Raw genomic sequence first — 20,966 nt, forward strand, 5'->3', positions numbered from 1 at the left:
GAAGTGGGGACTGGTATAGGAAGGAAGGAGGGATGCCTGGGAAGGAACCTTCTTAGAATAGGTGAATATTGAATACCAGACAGTCCAAAGTATAATGTAGCAGCATTTAGCCCAAGTGGCAGACCTCAAGATAACAATGGTAACTTTCATTAGTACTGGTGTGGTGGTGAAAAAATACAGAAATCTGAGATACTGCCCTTCATCATCACTGAGTACTAATTAGAAGGAAAGCTCTGGCACTTATCCTGGGACCAATCAGATCTAGAGAAACCAGGATGACCTTTTAATTATGTCATGGGAGCAATGGATTTCTTGAATGGTAGTCCATGGTTACCCTGGAATAGAGCCCTTCATGCCCCAATCCACATAACACCCTCCATCCCAAACCAGGCACTTTGTGCCTCATGCATATGTTCTCTCCTTTGAAGGTATGTTTACAGATTTAAATCTAAAGGGTACTTTTCAGTTCCTCTGCTCCAACCCATTTTTTTAACAAACGGGGAAACTGAGACCAAGAGAAGTAGGGAGTTTTCAAGCATCATACTCTTAATGTATGTGTTTAGTGTGCGTCTATAAACTGTAATGCAAGGTAATAGACTACCTGAGCTATTATCTTACTTGGCCCTTTTCTTTACCCAACTGCAGGAACAACATCACGTTGGAATTCAGGGATACAAAATGTAAATTCAGGGAGAAACGATGCTTATTCACCCATTGGTAAGAGAGTAGGTGTATGATGTGTTGGTGGGTCAATAGCTAATTCAGTAATTCCAAGATGGCTAGCAATCAAGGATAAGGACAGAGATTAAGGAGAATTGTGGGGAGGCATAGGAAGGAAGGGGCGGGAATTCTGGTAGGTACCCTATATCCTAGGTGAATGTTGAGCTTCAGTCAGTCTATATTATAATGTACCAGTATTTAGTCCAAGTGGCACGACTTCAGAAGAAAATGACTTTCCTTAATATTTTTTGGGTTTTGAAAAAAATACCAAAATGTGAGATACTGCCCTTCATCATCACTGAGAATACTACTGGCTACATAGAGGGCTTACCATTACCACTTTTCTAGAGACCTAGTCTTATAAATTTAAAGGTAAAAGGTAAAGGGAACCTTTGAGGTCCTGTTCTTCCAGCCATTTTTTTTTTAGAATGGGAAAACTAAGAACAAGAGAGGTAAGGGAATTTTCAAGGATCGTGCCATTATTGAGCATCCCAGCCAGTTCTTCATGATTAATCTATGTCTATAATATGTACCCCAATGTAGTATTCTGGCTAAGCATCTATCTTAATTGTTCCTCATCTTTTCCCGAGTGCAGCTCCTTGCACATCTTGGACATCAAGAGATGTACATGGAATTTCATGGGACAAGTATTCGTATCCATCAATAGGTATGTAAGAAGATATTATTTTGTATTGGAGTTTTGATGGTTAGTTAAACCATTCCAGGATGTATAGCAATCAAGGACACAGACATACCTTAAAGAGAATGGGGGAGTGCCATAGAAAGTAAGAGGTAGGATACATGGGTATGATCCCTCTTAAAATAGGTGACATTGAGTGTCAGCCAGGCCAAAGCATAACGTAGCAGCATTTAGCTTAAGTGACAGGATTTTAGGATAACAATGATAACTTTCCTTAGTGCTGTTTTGGTGTTGAAAAAATACTAAAATCTGAGATATTGCCCTCCATCAACACTGAGAATACTACTGGCTAATTAGAAGGGATGTTTTACCACTTTGGTGACCAATCAGAACTAGGGGACCTCAATAGACCTCTTCATTTTGTCTCAGGAGCAATGGACTTCTGGATTGGTAATCCATGGAAACTCTGGAACATAATCCTTTCCACCCCAAACTACTTTACACCCTCCAATGGCAATCCAGACAGTTTGTGACTCTCGCATAAACCCATTCTATTCAAGATAGGTTTATAGATTTGAAGCTAAAGGCTACTTTTCAGGTCCTCTGCTCCAACCCATATATTTAACAAATGGTGAAACCGAGACCAAGAGGGGTAAGGGACTTTGCAAGGATCAAATCCATAATGAACATCCATGGTGCTTCTTAAGATTTAGCATGGGTCTGTTTACCATAACGCTATATAATAGTCTGGCTAAGCTGCTATATTACTTGGTCCTTTTCTTTCCCAAATGAAGGACAAACATCACCTGGGCCTTCAGGAGAATATTACAGAAGAGCAAAGAAAAAATACACTTACCCAACAGCCGGTAGGTTAAAAGGAATATTATGTATTGATAGGTCAATAGGTATTCAAACTATTCCAGAAAAGCTATCAATCAAGGATAAGTAGAGAGGTAAAGGAGAATTGTAGTGTGATAGAGGAAGGAAGGGGTGGATTTTCTGGGTTGGGACCCACATATACTAAGTGAATGTGGATCCTCAGACAGTCCATAATGTAAGAAAACAGAATTTATTCTAAGTGGCAGGTCTTCAGGAAAAGACCTTTTATACTATTTGGGTTTTGAAAAAATACCCAAATGTGAGACAGTGCCCTCCATCATCACTGAGAATAATATTGGATACTTAGAGGGGAACCATTACCACTATTCTGGGCACTAGTCAGATATGGGGGACACAGGATGACCGTTTAATTTTGTCATGGGAGCAATAGACTTCTGGCCTGGTAGTCCCTGATAACCCTAGAATGTGGTCCTCAATACTCTCCCATCCCAATCAAGGCAGCTTATGCCTCAGACCTATGCCTTCTCTTTTAAAGCTAGGCTTAGAAGTTTAAAGGGAAAGGGAAACTTTGTGATCGTGTTCTCCCATCCAATTTTCTTTACAAATGGGGAAACTGAAAAAAAGAGAGGCAAGGGAATTTTCAAGCATCATACCATTATTAAGCACCCCCACCTTGTCTTAGTATTTAATATGTATCTATCCTCTGTACCCCAATGTAGTATTCTGGCTAAGCTCCTATCTTACTTGGTCCTCTTTTTCCCGAGTGCAGGTCCTTTGATGCTTTGGAAATCAAGGAATGAACATGGGATTTTATGGGACCAGTATCGTTACCCATCCATAGGTGAGTGAGGAGGGATATTATGTACAGAAGGATCAATTGTAAGCCATCAAGGGCAAGGACATAGATTAAGAAGAATTTAAAAGTGGCATAGGAAGTTAGGGGTGGGATTTCTGGTTTGGACGCTCTTAGAATAGGTGAATATTGAGCCTCAGGCCATCCAAAGTATAATGTAGCAGAATTTTGCCCAAATGGCAGGACTTCAGGGTAACAATGAAGACTTTCCTTAGTACTGGTGTGGTGTTGAAAAAATTCCCAAATCTGAGATACCACCCTCCATCATCACTAAGAATACTACAGGCAAATTAGAAGGGAAGCTTTAGCAATAATCTTGGGATCAATCAGATCTAGAGGACACAGGATGATCTTTTAATTGTGTCATGGGAGCCACGGACTTCTGAAATCGTAGTCCATGGAAACTCTGAAATTTAGTCCTTCACACCCCAATTCACTCAATATCATCCCATCTACAACCAGACACTTTGTGCCTCCAGAATATAGCCTCTCTTTTGCAGGTAGTTTTACACATTTTAATATACAAGGTCCCATTCATGTCCTCTGCCCCAACCTATATATTTACCAAATGGGGAAAATGAGAAAAAGAAATTAAGGGAATTTTCAAGCATTATACCCTTATTGAACATCCCAGGCAGTTCTTAGGGTTAACATATGTTTATCTACTCTAACACAATATAACTATCTTACTTGGTCCTTTTCTTTTCCTGAATGCAGGTACAACGTCACATTGGAATTCAGGATTACAAAACCTAAATTTAGGGATACAAAACCTAAATTCAGGGCTACAAAACCTAAATTCAGGGATGCAAAACCTTAGTTCGGGGATGCAAAACCTAAATTCAGGGATGCAAAACCTAAATTCCGGAGGAAATTATGCTTATTCACGCATAGGTAAGTGATTATATTTTAAAAGCTATTCTAAGATGGCTAGGGATCGAAGATAAGGACAGAGATTAAGGAGAATTATGGTGTAGCATAGGAAGGAATTGGTGGGAATTCTGTGTAGGCACCCACATCGAGTAGGTGAATGCTGAATTTCGGGCAGTCCATAGTGTAATGTAGCAGCATTTAGTTCAAGTGGTACAACTTCAGGAAAAGGTGACTATCCTTAGGACTTTTGCATTTTGAAAAAATACCAAAATGTGAGATATTGACCTCCATCAAAATTGAGAATACTACTGGATACTTAGAGGGGAGCAATTACCACTTTTTGGGGGGCAGGTCAGATTAGGGGACCCAGCATGACCTCCTAATTTTGTCATGGGAGCAATGGACTTCTGGCCTGGTGGTCCATGGTAATATAGGAATGTTGTCCTTACCATTCCTCTCCATTTAATACTTTCCCATCCCACAAACTAGGCAGTTTGTGCCTAGACCTATGCCCTCTAGTTTAAAGTTACCCCTACAGATTAAAAAGTAAAGGGGAACTTAGAGCTCCTGTCCTCCCACCTATTTTTTTTACAAATGGAAAAACTGAGAAAAAGAAAAGTAAAACAATTTTCAAGGATCATACACTGATTGAGCATCCTAGCCAGTTCTTAGTATGTAATATGCAATAATCTGTACCCCAATGTAGTATTCTGGCTAAGCTGCAATCTTACTTGTTCTCCTTCTTTCCCTGAGTACAGATCCTTGGAAACCTACAACATCAAAGGACGTACAATCAATGTCATGGGACAACCCAACTTACCCATCAATAGGTAAGTGGGGAGGTATATTATGTAGTGGAAGTTCAATGGTTAGTTAAACGATTCCAAGGTGGATAGCAATAAAGGACAAGGACAGACCACAAAGAGAATTGGGGAATGGCATAGGAAACAAAAGGTGGGATATCTGGGTAGGAACCCTATTAAAATAGCTGAATATTAGGCAGTCCAAAATATAAGGTAGCAGCATGTAGTGCAAGTGGCAGGACTTCAGGATCACAAAGATCACTTTATTAGTACAATTTTGGTGTTGAAAAAATACCAAAATGTGAGATACTACCCTCCACCTTCACTGAGAATACTACTGGCTACTTAGAGAGAAGTTTTATCACTTTCCCAGAGAAGAATTAGGTACAGGGGACTTAGAGTTCTTAATTTTGTCATGGGGCAATGGACTTCTGGAAGGGTAGTCCATGTTAACTCTGGAATATAGTCCTTCCCGCCCCAATCCACTCTACAATCTCCAATCACAATCCAGGGAGTTTGTGACCAGGAATAAGCCCACTCTATTGAATGTAGGTTTACAGATTTGAAGCTACTGTGTACTTTTCAGGACCTCTGCTCCCACCCATATATTCAACAAATTGTGAAATGGAGAACAAGAGGTTTATGGGACTTTGCAAGTATCATCGCCTTAATTAACATTCAAGTCACTTCCTAGAGTTTAGAATGGTTCTATTCACTGTAACAGTAGCTAATAGTCTGGCTAAGCTGCTATATTACTTGCTCCTTTTCTTTCCCAAATGCAGGACAAACATCACCTGGGCCCTCAGGAGCATATTACCGAAAATCAAGGAAAAAATCCACTTACCCAACAACAGGTAGGTTAAAAAAATGTGTTGATGGGTCAATAGGTATTTAAACACTTCCAGGATGGCTAGTGATCAAAGATAAGTACAGCACTGCTGTATCCCTTGGGGGTGTGGTTAAACAAGGTGTCATGGGCTACTTTTAAGAGTGTGCCTGATATCCGCTCCCTAAAACTTAAGGTTAAGTTTTAAGGGCATACTCACCAGGTTGTGGAGACTTGCATGTGTAGGTTTAATAAAAATCAACAGTAAGGCCAGGACCAAACCTTTGTGCTTGTGGAACTGATTAAAGTCCATCTGAGCATTTTCAGTGCTATGCTTTGGTCAAGTTACACAAACTAAAAAATGGGGGAAAAAATTTTTTTACAAAAATTTAAATTTGTATACTATCTCAGTATTAAATTTTTTTTTGTACTTTTAAAAAACTTAAAAAGAATAAAAGAGCCAAGGTTTTGGTTTAAAAGATGGAATACATCTAGTTTTTACAATAGCTTACATAACTTAAATAATATGTATAGTAGTGATTATGATCTCTAGTATGTTTGTATTTTGTAATACTCTGTAATACTCCATGATACTCTATAATACTCTATGATACTCTATGATACTCTATAATACTCTACGATACTCTATAATACTCTATGATACTCTACGATACTCTATAATACTCTGTGATACTCTACGATACTCTATAATACTCTGTGATACTCTATAATACTCTGTGATACTCTACAATACTCTATGATACTCTATGATGCTCTGTGATACTCTACAATACTCTATGATACTCTGTGATACTCTGTGATACTCTACGATACTCTATGATACTCTACAATACTCTATGATATTCTATGATACTCTATAATAATTTATATCAGTAGTGTCTAATAGTGGCTTGGATAAGTTTAGGGAGAGCCAGCTATTATTATATATGTGTTTAAACCTATTTCTCCACGGTATTCTTGTACCATACTAAAGGCCTATCATTTGTGGTGTGATATAGGAAAGAAGGGGTGGGATTTCTGGGTAGGAATTCACATATAGTAAGTGAATGTTGTTGAGCCTCAGGCCATCCACAGAGTAAGGTAGCAGCATTTATTCCAAGTTTCAAGACTTCAGGACAAGATGATTTTCCTTGGTATTATTTGGGTTTTGAAAAAGTGTGAGACACTGTCCTCTATTATCACTGAGAATATTATTGAATACATAGAGGGGAATCATTACCACTATTGCAGAGCCTAGTCAGATATAGGGAAACTAGAATGACCTTTTAGTTTTGTCATGGAAGCAATAGATTTCTGGCTTGATAGTCCATGATAACCCTGGAATGTTGTCCTTCCCATTTGTCTCCACTCACTACTCTCCTGTCGCAATCAAGGCACTGTATGCCTCAGACCTATGCCCTCTCCATGAAAGCTAGGCTTACAGATTTAAAACAAAAAAAAAAGGAACATTTGAGGTCCTGTTCTCCCAGCCAGTTTTTTTACAAATGGGGAAACTGAGAAAAAGAGAGGTAAGGGAATTTTCAAGGATCATACTGTTATTGAGCATCCCCAGGAGATCTTAGTGTTTAATATGTATCTATCCTGTGTATCCCAATGTAGTGTTCTGGTTAAGCTGTTATCTTATTGGTTCTCATCTTTCCCGAATATAGGTCCTTTGATGCCATGGAAATCAAGGAATGTACATAGAAATTCATGGGACCAGTATCCTTACCCATCCATGGGTAAGTAAGGAGGGCTATTATATATGGAAGGATCAATGGCTAGTTACACAGTTCCAGGATGGACAGCAATAAAGGACAAGGAAATAGATTGAGGAAAATTGGGGAGTGCATAGGAAAGAAGGAGTGGTATTTCTGGGAAGGAACTTTCTTAGAATAAATGAATATTGAGTCTGAGGCAGTTCAAAATATAATCTAGCAGCATTTAGTCTAAGTGGCAGGACTTCAGGATAACCATGGCAATTTTCCTTAGTACTAGTGTGGTATTGGGAAAAAATACCAAAATCTGAGATACTGCCCTCCATCATCACTGAGGATACTACTGGCTAATTAGAAGGGAAGCTTTACCACTAATCTGGGGACCAATCAGATCTAGAGCACTCAGGATGACCTTTTAATTTTTTTCATGGGAGCAATGGACTTCTGGAATGGTAGTCCATAGTAACCCTGGAATGTCATCCTTTGCACCCCAATGCACTCAAAACCTTTCATCCCAACCCAAGCACTTTGTGCCTCAAGTATATAGGCTCTTGTTTGGAGGTAGGTTTACTAATTTCAAGCTAAAGAGTCCTTTTCAGGTCCTTTGCTCCAACGTATATATTTAATAAATGGGGAAACTGATAACAAGAGGGGTAAGGGAGTTTTCAAACATCATCCCCTTAATGAACATCCCAAGCAGTTCTTGGGTTAATATGTGTCTATCCACTGTAACACAATGTAACAGATTTTCTGAGCTACTATCTTACTTGGTCCTTTTCTTTCCCTGAATGTAGGTACTGCATCTCATTGGAGATCAGGAAAACAAAATGTAAATTCAAGGAAAAATTACCCTTATTCACGCGTAGGTAAGTGAGAAGGTATACTGTGTTTTAGTGGGTCGATTCAGTTATTCCAAGATGGCTAGCAATCAAGGATATGGATAGAGATTAAGGAGAATTGTGTTATGGAATAGGAAGGAAAGAGTGGGAATTCTGGTAGGTACTCATATATTGTAGGTGAATGTTGAACATCAGATAGTACATAGTATAATGTAGCAGCATTTAGTACAAGTGGAATGACTTCAGGAGAAGATGACTTAATACAGTTTGGGTTTTGAAAAAAATAGCAAAATGTGAGATACTGACCTTGACCATTACCAAAAATACAACTGACTATGTAGCAGGGAAAAATTACCACTTTTCTAGGTACCAGTTAGATCTAGGGGACCCAGAATAACCTCTAAATTTTGTCATGGGAGCAATGAACTCCTAACCTGGTAGTCCATGGTAACCCTGGAGTGTTGTCCTTCCCTTTCCTCTACATTCAATACTCTCCCATTCCAACCAAGTCAATTTGTTCCTCAGATCTATGTGCTCTATTTTAAAGCTAGCCTTATAGTTTTAAAAGTAAAGGGGATCTTTGAAGTCCTATTCTCTGACCTCTTTTTTTTTTTTTTTTTTTTTTTTTTTTTTACAAATGGGAAAACAGAGAAAAAGAGAGGTAAGACAATTTTCAAGGATCATACACTTATTGAACATTGCGGCCAATTCTTAGTGTTTAATCTGTATCTATAATCTGTACCCCAATGTAGTATTTTGGCTAAGGTGCGATCTCATTTAGTCCTCTTCTTTCCCGAGTGCAGGTCCTTGGACACCTAGCACATCAAGGAATGTCCATGGAATTTCATGGGACAACTATAATTATCCATCAATAAGTAAGTAAGGAGGGATATTATGTATTGGAAGTTCAAAGGATAGTTAGACCATTCCAGGGAGAATAGCAATCAAGGACAAGAACATACCTTAAAGAAAATTGGGGAATAGCATAGGAAGCAAAAGATGAGATATCTGGGGATCAAACCTCTTAGAATCAGTGAATATTGAGTATCGGGCAGTTCAAAGTATAATGTAGCAGCATTTAGCTCAAGTAACAGGACTTCAGGATAAAAATGATAGCTTTCCTTATTACCATTTTGGAGTTGAAATAATGCCAAAATATTAGATGGTGCCCTTCATCATCACTGAGAATACTACTGGCTGCGTAGAGGGGATATTTTGTCACTTTCTTGGTGAAGAATCAAGACTAGGGGATCTAGATTGACATCTTAATTTTGTCATGGGGGCAATGGCTACTTCTGGAAGGGTTGTCCATGTTAATGCTGGAATGTAGTCCTTCCCACTCCAATCCACACTACCCCAGGCAGGTGTGACTCAAGCATATTCCCACTCTATTGAATGTAGTTTTACAGATTTGAAGCTAAAGTGTACTTTTCAGAAGCTAAGCTCAAACCCATATATTCAACAAATGGTGAAAGTGAGAACAAGAGTTATAAGGGAATTTGCAAGGATCATAATCCTTGATGAACATCCAAGGCACTTCTTAGGATTTAGCATGGATCAGCTCACCATAATGCAATGTAATAATTGGGCTAACCTGCTATATCACTTGGTTCTTTTCTTTCCCTTAATGAAGATACAACATCACCTGGACCCTCAGGAGAACAATATCGAAAATCAAAGAAAAAATATCCTTATTCAAACACAGGTAGGTAACATGGAATATTATGTATTGATGGGTCAATAAGTATTTAAATTATTCCAGGATGGTTAGCAATCAAGGATAAGGATAGAGATGAAGGAGAATTGAGGATATGAAGGAAGAAGGGAAATATGTGGGAAGAAACCCTCTTAGAATAGGTGAATATTGAGCCTCAGGCAGTCCAAAATATAATGTAGCAGCACTTAGCCCAAGTGGCAGGATTTCAGGATAACAATGGTAACTTTTCTTCGTACTGGTTGTTGAAAAAAAATTACCAAAATCTGAGATACTGCCTTCCATCATAACTGAAAATGTTATTAGCCAATTAGAAGGGATGCTTTACCACTAATCTGTAGACCAACCAGATCTAGAGGACACAGGATGACCTTTTAATTTTGTCTTGGAAGTAATGGACTTCTAAAATGGTAATCAAGGACAACCTGAGAATGTTGTTCTTCCCGTTTCTCTATACCCAATCCACTGCCAACCCAACAAAGGCAGTTTGTTCCTCAGATCTATGCCCTCTCCTTGACAGCTAAGCTTCCAGATGTAAAGGTAACGGGGACCTTTGAGGTCCTGTTCTCTTAATTTTTTACAAATGGGGAAACTGAGAATAAGAGATGTAAGGGAATTTTCAAGGCTCATACCATTAATGAGCATCCCAGCCATTTCTTCATATTTAATATGTATCTATCCTCTGTACTTCAATATAGTATCCTGGCTAAGCTACTATCTTACTTGGTCCTCTTCTTTCCCCGAGTACAGGTCCTTGGATGCCGTGTACATCACGGGACGCACATGGAATTTCATGGAACCAGTATTCTTACCCATCCATAAGTAAGTAAAGAGGTATATTATGTATGGAAGGGTCAATGGTTAGTTATGCCATTCCAGGATGGATAGCAATCAAGTACAAGGAAACAGATTAAAGAGAATTGGGAAGTGGAATAGGATATTTGGGAAGGCACCCTGTTAAAATAGACAAACACTGAGCCTCATGTAGTACAAAGTATAATGTAGCAGGATTTAGCCCAAGTGGCAGGACTTATGGATAACAATGATAACTTTCCTGAGTTTTGGTATGGTGTTGAAATAATACCAAAATCTGAGATACTGCCTTCCATCATTACTGTGAATAATACTGGCTAATTAGAAGGGAAACTTTACCACTAATCTAGGGACCAATCAAATCTACAGGACCCAAGATGACCTTTTAATTTTGTCATGGGAGCAATGGACTTCTGGAATGGTAGTTCATAGAAACCCTGGAATGTAGCCCTTCCCACCCTAATCCCCTCTTTACCCTCCAATCACAAACCAGGCAGTTTGTGACTCAAGTATATGCCCACTCTATTCAAGTTAGGTTTACAAATTTTAAGCTAAAGTGTACTTTTCAGGTCCTCTGCTCCAACCCATATGGGGAAACTGAGAACTAGAGACTTAATGGAGTTTTCAAGTGTCATTTCCTTAATGAATGGCCCTGGCAGTTCTTAGAGTTAGCATATGTCTATCCACCATAACACAATGTAAGAAACTGCCTAAGCTACTTTCCGACTTGCTCCTTTTCTTTCCAAATGCAGATACAACATCACATTGGAAATCAACGACACAAAACATAAATTCAGGAGAAAACTATGCTTACTCATGCAGAGGTAAGTGAGAAGGTATTTGATGTATTAGTAGGTCAATACGTAATTAAACTATTCCAAGATAGCTAGCAATCAAGGATGAGTACAGAGATGTAGGAGAATGATGGGGTGGTATAGGAAGAAAGGGATGGGATTTATGGGTAAGAAGCCACATATAGTAGGTGAATGTTGAGCCTCAGGCAGTCCGTAGTGTAATATAGCAGCATTTAATCCAAGTGTCAGGACATCAGGAGAGGATGCCTTTTCTTCATACTTTTTGGGTTTTGAACAAGTACCAAAATGTGAGATACTGCCCTTCATCATCACTGAGAATACTACTGCCTACTAGAAGGGAACCATTAGCACTATTCTGAGTATCACTCAGATCTAAGGCAACCGGGATGGGCCGTAAATTTTATCATGGGACCAATGGACTTCTGGCCTGGTAGTCTGCAGTAACCTTGGCATGTTGTCCTTCCCATTCCTCTCCACTCAATACTCTTCCATAACATCCAAAGCTGTTTGTGCCTCAATCTTATGCCATCGATTTTAAAGCTGGGATTACAGATTTAAAGGTAAAGAGGTCCTTTGAGGTCCTATTCTCCCACCCAAATATTTTTAAAATGGGGAAACTGAGAACAAGAGATAAGGGAATTTGCAAGGATCATACAGTTAATGAACACCTCAACCAGTTCTTAATGTTTAATATGTTTCTATAATTTGTACCCTAATTTAATGTTCTGGCTAACCTGCTGTCTTACTTGGTCCTCTTCTTTCCCTGAATGCAGGTCCTTGGACCCCTTGGACATCACAAGATGCACATGCGATGGCATGGGAAAACTACTCTTACCCATCTAAAAGTAAGTAAGGAGGGATATTATGTACAGAAGGCTCAATGGCTAGTTAGACCTTTGCAGGATGGATAGCAATCAAGAACAAGCACATGTATTAACAAGAATTGGGGGGTGGCATACGAAGGAAGGGTTGGATACCTGGGTATGAAGGCTTTTAGAATAGGTGGATATTGAGCCTCAGGCAGTCCAAAGTATAACGTAAGAGCATTTAGGTTACATGACAGGATTTCAGAATAACAATGATAACTTTTCTTAGTACTGTTTTGCTGTGGAAAATATATGAAAATCTGAGATACTGCTCTCCACCCTCACTGAGAATACTACTGGCTAGATACAGGGGAAGTTTGCCCTCTTTCCTGGCCACCAATCAGAACTAGGAGACCTAGATTGACCTCTTCAGTCAAGGGAGCAATGGACTTCTGCATTGGTGGTCCATGTTAACTCTGGAATGTAGTCCTTCCCACCTGAATTCACTCTTCAACCTCCAATCTCAATCCAGGCACTTTGTGACTCAGGCATATGCCTACTCTATTGAAAGTAGGGTTACATATCTGAAGCTAAAGGGTTCTTTTCAGGTCCTCTGCTCCAACCGATTTATTTAACAAATGGGGAAACTGAGAAGAAGAGAGTTAAGGGACTTTACAAGGTTCATACCCTTAATGAACGTCCAAAGAAAACTTGTAAGGGTTTAGCATGGGTCTGTCTACTTTAACGCAAGGTATTAATGCTATATTACTTGCTCCTTTTCTTTCTCCAAATAAAGCACCAACACCACCTGGACAAATAACGGAACACCACAGAAAATCAAAGAAAAAATACCCTTACTCAAACACAGGTTGGTAAGACGTAATATTATGTGTTAATGAGTAAATAAATGTTTAAACACTTCAGGATGGCTAGCAATCAAGGATAAATGCAAAGTTTAAAGAGAATTGTGGTGTGGTATAGGAAGGAAGGTGTGGGATTTCTGGGTAAGAACCCACATATAGTAGGCTAATGTTAAGCCTCAGGTAGTCCATAGTGTAAGGAATTTATTCCAAGTGGCAGGATTTCAGGAGAAGATAAAATTTCTTAATACTATTAGAGTTTTGAAAAAAAATCCCAAAATGTGAGACAATGCCTTTCACCATCACTGCAAATTCGACTGGATACTTAGAGTGTAGCCATTCCCACTCTTTGGGGGACTTGGCATCTATAGGGGACCCAGGATGACCTCTTAATTTCATCATGGGAGCAATGGACTTCTCGCTTTGTAGTCTGTGGTAACCTGAGAATGTTGTCTTTCCCATTCCTCTCCACTCAATACTTTTCCATCCCAACCTAGACACTTTGTGCCTCAGACACACGCTCTCCATTTTAAAGCTAGGCTTACAAGTTTAAGGGAAGGGGGATTTTTGAGGTCCTGTTCTCCCACCCAATTTTTATTATTTACAAATAAGGAAATAGTGAACAAGAGAAGTAAGGGAATTTGTAAGGAGCATACTGTTGTTGAGCATCCCAGCCAGATCTTACTGTTTAATACTATCTCTCCTCTGTACACCAATGTAGTTTTCTGGCTAATGATCCTCTTTTTTCCCCGGACTACAGGTACTTGGACACGTGCAAGGTCACAAAACGGACATGGAATTTCATGGAACCAGTATTCGCATGCATCCTCAGGTAAGTAAGGAGGCATATTATGCATGGAAAGATCAATGGCTAGTTAAACCATTTCAGGAAGAATAGTAATCAAGGACAGGGACATAGATTAAGTACCACTGGGGAGTGGTATAGGAAGGAAAGGATGGGATATCTGGGAAGGAACCCTTTTGGAATAGATGAATATTGAGCCTCAGGCTGTCCAAAGTATAATGTAACTGCATTTAGCCTAAGTGGCAGAATAAAAACAATAACTTTCCTTCGTTAAAGGAAAGTTTTTGTGTTGAAAAATATACCAAAATGTGAGATACTACCCTCCATTATCACGGAGAATACTACTGGCTAATTAGAAAGTAAGTTTTACCACTAATCTGGGAACCAATCAGATTTAGAAGACCCAGGATGACCTTTTAATTTTGATGTTAAAGCAATGGACTTCTGGAATTGTAGTCCTTTACACCCCAACTCACTCAACAACCTCCCTTCCCATCCCAGGAACTTTGTGCCTCAGGCATATGTCCTTTCTTTTGCAGGTAGATTTGCAGATTTTAATCTAAAGGGTCCTTTTCAGGTCCTCTGATTCAACCCATATATTTAGTAAATGATGAAACTGAGAACAAAAAAGGGAGTTTTAAAGCATTATATTCTTAATGAATACCGGAGGCAATTATTAGGGTTCATCATGGGTCTGTCCATTGCAACACTATGTAATAGTCTGGCTAACCTTCTATAGTACTTGATTCTTTTCTTTCTCTGAATGAAGGACCAACAACACCTGGGTCCTCTGGAGAGCAATACAGAAAATCAAAGAAAAAATTTGCTTACCCAACCACCAGTAAGTAAGAAGGAATATTATGTATTGATGGGTCAATAGGTAATTAAACTATTCCGAGATAGCTAGCAATCAAGGATGAGTGCAGAGATGTAGGAGAATTGTGATGTGATATCAGAAGTAAGAGGTTGGCTTTCTGGGTAGGAAGCCACATATAATAGGTGAATGTTGAGCCTCAGGCAGTCCATAATGTAAGGTAGCAGCATTTATTCCAAATAGCAGGACTTCAGGAGAAGATGACTTCCCTTAGTACTTTTGGGGGTTTGAAAAAAAGGCCAAAATGTGAGACACTGCCCTACATCATCACTGAGAATACTACTACCTACATAGAAGGGAACCATTAGCACTATTCTGAGTATCAGTCAGATCTAGGGCAACCGGGATGGGCCATAAATTTTATTATGGGACCAATGGACTTCTGGCCTGGTAGTCTGCAGTAACCTGGGCATGTTGTCCTTCCCATTCCTCTCCACTCAATACTCTTCCATAACATCCAATCTTATGCCCTCAATTTTAAAAGTAGGATTATAGATTTAAAGGTAAAGAGGTCCTTTGAGGTCCTATTCTCCCACCCAAATATTTTTAAAATGGGGAAACTGAGAACAAAAGAGATAAGGGAATTTGCAAGGACCATACAGTTAATGAGCACCTCAGCCAGTTCTTAATGTTTAATATGTTTGTATAATTTGTACCCCAATGTAATGTTCTGGCTAACCTGCTGTCTTACTTGGTCCTCTTCTTTCCCTGACTACAGCTCATGGGTCTCCTTGGACATCACAGGATGCACATGCGATGGCATGGGAAAACTACTCTTACCCATCTACAAGTAAGTAAGGAGGGATATTGTGTACAGAAGGTTCAATGGCTAGTTAGACCTTTGCAGGATGGATGGCAATCAAGAACAAGCACATACATTAAGAAGAATTGGGGAGTGACATAGGAAGGAAGGGGTGGGATATCTGGGCAGAAATTCTCTTAGAATAGGTCAATGTTGAGCCATTGGGCAATCAAAAATATAATGTAGCAGCGTTTAGTTCAAGTGGCAGGACTTCAGGATAACAATGGTAACTTTCCTTAGTATTGTTTTGGTGTTGAAAAAAATACCAAAATGCGAGCTATTGCCCTCCACCTTCACTAAGAATACAACTGGCTAGTTACAGGGCAAGTTTTACCACTTTCCTGGTGACCAATCAGAACTAGGGGACCTAGGATGACTTCTTAATTTCATCATGGCAACAATGGACTTCCACTTTGGTAGTCCATAGTTACTCTGGAATGTAGTCCTTTCCAATCCAGTCCTCTCTATACCATCCAATCCCAATCCAGACAGTTTGTGACTCAAGCATATGCCCACTCTATTCAAGGTAGGTTTACAGATTTGAAGATAAAGGGTACTTTTCAGGTCCTCTGCTCCCACCCATATATTTAACAAATGGAGAAACAACAGAGGTAAGGGTCATTGGAAGCATCATACCATTATTGAGCAGCTCAGCCTTTTCCTAGTGTTTAATATCTATGTATCTTCTGTATTCTAATATAATATTCTGGCCAAGCTGCTATCTTATTTGGTCCTCCTCTTTCCCCGAGTGCAGGTCCTTTAACACCTGGGACATCAGGGAACGTACAAGGAATTTCATCATGGTACAAGTATACGGACTCATCCATCGGTAAGTAAGGAAGTATATCGTTTATTGCATGGTCAGTGGCATTTTAATGCATTCCAGGATGGACAGCAATCAAGGATAAGGGCATAGATTAAGGAGAATTGGGAAGCGACATAGGAATTAAGGGGTGGGGTATCTGGGTAGTATCTGGTAGTAGTATCTTGAGCCACAGGCAATCCAAAGCATAATGAAGCAGCATTTACCCCAAGTAGCAGGACTTCAGGAGATGACTTTGCTTAGTAGTTTTTGCATTTTGAAAAAATAACAAATGGGAGAGACTGCCCTCCATCATCACTGAGAATACTAATGACCACTTAGAGGGGGGGATTTACTACTTTCCTGGGGACCAATCAGATCTAGGGAACCCAGGCTGACCTCTTAATTTTGTCATGGGAGCAATGAACTTCTGGTTCCATGGTAACCCTGGAATATTGTCCTTCCCGTTCCTCTCCACTCAATACCCTCCCATCCCAATCAAGGCAATTTGTGCCTCAGACCTATTCTCTCTGTTTTTAAAGCTACCCTTACAAATATAAAGGTAAAAGGGACCTTTGAGATCCTCTTCTCTCATCCTTTTTTTTTTTTTTTTTTTTGCAAATGGGGAACAAGAAAGGTAAGGGAATTTGCAGGATCCTACCATTAATGAGCATCTCAGTCAGGTCTTTAATGAGCATCTCAGCCAGGTCTTAGTGTTTAATATGTATCTACCCTCTGCACCCCAATGTAGTATTCTTGCTAAGCTGCTGTCTAACTTGATCCTCTTTCCCCGAGTGTAGGTCCTTGGATGCCTTGGACATCACAGGATGTACATGCAATGTCATGGGAAAACTATTCCTATCCATCTACAGGTAAGTAAGGAAGTATATTATGTATGGAAGGATCTTGTTAAACCATTCCAGGATGGATAACAATCAAGGACAAGGACATACCACAAAGAGAATTGGGGAGTGGCATAGGAAACAAAAAAAAATGGGATATCTGAGTAGGAACCCTTTTATAATAGGTGAATATTGAGCCTCATGCAGTCCAAAGTATAATGTAGCAGCATTTAGCTCCAGTGGCAGGACTTCAGGATAACAATGATAACTTTCTTAGTTTAGTTTTGGTGTTGAAAAAATATCAAAATGTGAGATACTGCCCTCCGTCATCACTAAGAATACTACTGCCTAGTTAGAAGGGAAGTTTGACCTCTTTCCTGGCGACCAATCAGGACTAGAGGGCCTAGGCTGACCTCTTAATTTTGTCACTGGAGCAATGGACTTCTGGATTGGTAGTCCATGCTAACTCTGGAATGTAGTAGTCCTTCCCACCGTAAACTACTCTACACCTTCCAATCCCAATCCAGGCAGTTTATGACTCAAACATAAGCTATATTGAAGGTAGGTTTACAGATCTGAAGCTAAAGAGTCCTCTGCTCTTACAGATTTATTTAACAAATGTGGAAATAAGAGAGGTAAGGGACGTTGCAAGGATCAGACGATAAATGAGCATCCCAGCCAGTTGTTAGTATTTAATATGTATCTATCCTCTGTACTCCAATATAGTATCCCGGCTAAGCTACTATCTTACTTGGTCCTCTTCTTTCCCTGACTGCAGATCCTTGTACGGCTGGGACGTCAGGGAATGCACATGGAATTTCATGGGGAAAGTATACTTATCCATCAACAAGTAAGTAAGGCAGTATATTAGGGATGCAATGGTCAATGGCTAGTTAAACCATTCCAGGATGAATAGCAATCAAGGATGAGGACATAGATTAAGGAGAATTGGGGAGTGACATAAGGAACAGGTGGGATATCAAAGTAGGAACGCTCTTAGAATAGGTGAATATTGAGCATCAGACAGTCCAAAATACAATGTAGCAGCATTGAGCCCAAGTGGCAGACCTCAGGATAACAATGATAACTTTCCATAGTAGTTTTCTGATGTTGAAAAAAATGCCAAAATGTAAGATACTGCCTTCCGTCATCACTGAGAATACTATTGGCTTCTTAGAAGAGATTTCCCATTTTCCTGAGGACCAATCAGATCTAGGGAACCCAGAATGACCTCTTAATTTTGACACGGGAACAATGGACTCCTGGATTGGTATTCCATGTTAATAATGCAATGAAGTCCTTCCCACCCCATCCACTTTATATCCTTCCATCCCAAACCAGGCAGTTGGGGCCTCAGGTATAAGCCTTCCCTTTTGAAAGTAGGTTTACGGATTTAAATCTAAAGGGTACTTTTCAGTTCCTCTGCTCCAATCCATATATTTAACAGATGGAGAAACTGAGAAAAAGAGGCATAAGGATCATACCTTTAATGAATATCCCAGGCATTTCTAAGGATTTAGCATGTTTCTATCCCCTATAATTCCACATAACTGGCTAACCTGCTTTCTTACTTGCTACTTTTCTTTTCCTGAATGCAGACTCGACAACATCTTTTCCAACTTGGAAGGCACACAGTAGTGCAAATCTGTATGCTTCCCCAACATCAGGTATGACTTAGAAGGTATATTATGTAGGAATGAGTCAATAGGTAATTAAACTATTCCAGGATGGCTAGCAATCAAGGATAAGTATAGAGATGAAGTAGAATTGTGGTGTGGTTTAGGAAGGCAGAGGTGGGATTTCTGAGTAAGAACCCACATATACTAGGTGAATGTTGAGCCTAAGGCAGTGCAAAGTATAATATTGTCTCTTAATTTTGTCATGGGAGCAATGGACTTCTGGCCTAGTAGTCCACAGTAACCCTGGAATGTGGTCCTTCCTGTTCCTTTCCACTCAGTACTCTGCCATCCCAACCAAGACTCAGACTTATGCCATCTCCTTGAAAGCTACCCTTACAGACTTAAAGGCAAAGGGGAAGTTTGAGGTCCTGTTCTCCCACCCAATTTTTTTTTTTTTTACAAATGGGGAAACTGAGAACAAGAGAGGTAAGGGAATTTTCAAAGGTCATATGGTTAATGAGCATCCCAGCCATTTCTGTGTGTGTGTGTGTGTGTGTGTGTGTGTGTGTGTGTGTATCTTCTATACCCCAATGTAGTATTCTGGCTAAGCTGCCATCTTACTTGATCCTCTTCTTTCCTTGTGTGCAGATCCTCTGACGTCTTCTACTTCAGGTAATGAACATGGAATTTCATGGGAACCGTATTCTTATCCATCTGTAGGTAAGTAAGGAGGGATATTTAAAGGTCAATAGCTAGTTAAACCATTCCAGGATAGACAGCAATCAAAGGCATAAATTAAGGAGAATTGGGAAGTGGCATAGGAAGGAAGAGATGGGATATCTAAGTAGGAACTTTCTTAGAATAGATGACTATTGAGCCTCAGGAAGTCCAAAGTATAATATGGCAGGACTTCGGGATTGGAATGACAACTTTTCTTGGTACTTTTTTAGTGTTGAAAAAAGCCAAAATGTGAGATACTGGCCTTCATACTCACTGAGAATACTACTGGCTTCTTAGAAGAGAAGATTTCCCATTTTCCTGAGGATCAATCAGATCTAGGGGACCCAGAATGATCTCTTAATTTTGACATGGGAGCAATGGATTCCTGGATTGATAGTCCATGTTAACCCTGGAATGTAGTCCTTCCCACCCCTATCCAATCTACAGTCACCCATCCCAATCCAAGCAGTTGGTGCCTCAGGCATATGCCCTCCCTTTTGAAAGTAGGCTTAGAGATTTAAATCGAAAGGGTACTTTTCAGTTCCTCTGCCCCAACCCATATATTTAACTTATGGGGAAACTGAGAAAAAGATAAGTAATGATCATAACTTTAATGAACATCTCAGGCACTTTTAGGGTTTAGCATGTGTCTATCCACTGTAATGCAACGTAATAATCTAGCTAAGCTGCTATCTCACTACATTCTCTTTTTTTCCTACGTGCAGGACCTTGTGCCTCTTGGACATCAAGGCAACAACATCGATTTTAGTGTCTTATCTATGTAAAGAACCATTTGTAAGGAAGTGCATTATGTTTTGATGGCTTAATGCCTTATTAAACTATTCCAGGATGGAACGAACAAGAAGGAAGAGGACGACGACGTGTGCAGAAAGATTACATTGTATTGGCGAGTGGCATAGGAAGGAAACGGTGGGATTTCTGAGTAGAAAGTCTGTGGGATAGTGACCTTAGCCCAATTGCTCTCACAGTAAAAAAAACCAAAAAACAAAAAAGTCGTTTGTTGTGATTTCTGGATAAACGGTAACGCCTAACACACGTGTTGTTGTTAAAGAAGTGCAAAGCATAAACTGCAAAACACAACATTAAATTGCAGAAGTCCTAAACTGCCCCCCCACCAACCTTTTCTCCCATTGTCTGTGGGAGTCCAGGCTTACACTTTAACCAGGAAAGTCTCTCCCAGAAACAAAAGAGTGTTTGTAACAAACTCTTAATCAAATTCCTTAAAGAACTGCTATACAAGCAGATATTCTTGGATGAGACAATTCTATTATCTGAATTCCCAAAGCCATCATAACCTTTTTAAAAAATACTTAAATGCTAATTATTTGTTGGAAGAAACAAGAGGAGTATGTTCATCCAAG

The 20,966-nt window shown here is 39.6% G+C and overlaps 1 protein-coding gene across 1 annotated transcript in view; it reads left to right on the forward strand.

The window, feature by feature from the left end:
- LOC141549038 (uncharacterized) overlaps positions 1-20,552 on the forward strand; it is a 48,913-nt gene extending 28,361 nt beyond the window's left edge. Inside the window, exons 31-54 of the mRNA XM_074278387.1 lie at positions 646-717; positions 1,316-1,387; positions 2,155-2,226; positions 2,970-3,041; positions 3,771-3,947; positions 4,685-4,756; positions 5,512-5,583; positions 7,226-7,297; positions 8,068-8,139; positions 8,916-8,987; positions 9,746-9,817; positions 10,577-10,648; positions 11,392-11,463; positions 12,228-12,299; positions 13,057-13,128; positions 13,881-13,952; positions 14,695-14,766; positions 15,518-15,589; positions 16,356-16,430; positions 17,204-17,275; positions 18,024-18,095; positions 18,844-18,912; positions 19,513-19,584; positions 20,310-20,552. Of these exons, the coding sequence (XP_074134488.1) occupies positions 646-717; positions 1,316-1,387; positions 2,155-2,226; positions 2,970-3,041; positions 3,771-3,947; positions 4,685-4,756; positions 5,512-5,583; positions 7,226-7,297; positions 8,068-8,139; positions 8,916-8,987; positions 9,746-9,817; positions 10,577-10,648; positions 11,392-11,463; positions 12,228-12,299; positions 13,057-13,128; positions 13,881-13,952; positions 14,695-14,766; positions 15,518-15,589; positions 16,356-16,430; positions 17,204-17,275; positions 18,024-18,095; positions 18,844-18,912; positions 19,513-19,584; positions 20,310-20,353 (1,805 nt within the window). The 3' untranslated portion in view covers positions 20,354-20,552. The remainder of the gene's footprint in view (positions 1-645; positions 718-1,315; positions 1,388-2,154; positions 2,227-2,969; positions 3,042-3,770; positions 3,948-4,684; positions 4,757-5,511; positions 5,584-7,225; positions 7,298-8,067; positions 8,140-8,915; positions 8,988-9,745; positions 9,818-10,576; positions 10,649-11,391; positions 11,464-12,227; positions 12,300-13,056; positions 13,129-13,880; positions 13,953-14,694; positions 14,767-15,517; positions 15,590-16,355; positions 16,431-17,203; positions 17,276-18,023; positions 18,096-18,843; positions 18,913-19,512; positions 19,585-20,309) is intronic.
- Positions 20,553-20,966: the final 414 nt, after the last annotated feature.

The sequence above is a fragment of the Sminthopsis crassicaudata genome, chromosome X (assembly GCF_048593235.1).
Source record: "Sminthopsis crassicaudata isolate SCR6 chromosome X, ASM4859323v1, whole genome shotgun sequence".
In the NCBI taxonomy this organism is placed as follows: Eukaryota; Metazoa; Chordata; class Mammalia; order Dasyuromorphia; family Dasyuridae; genus Sminthopsis; species Sminthopsis crassicaudata.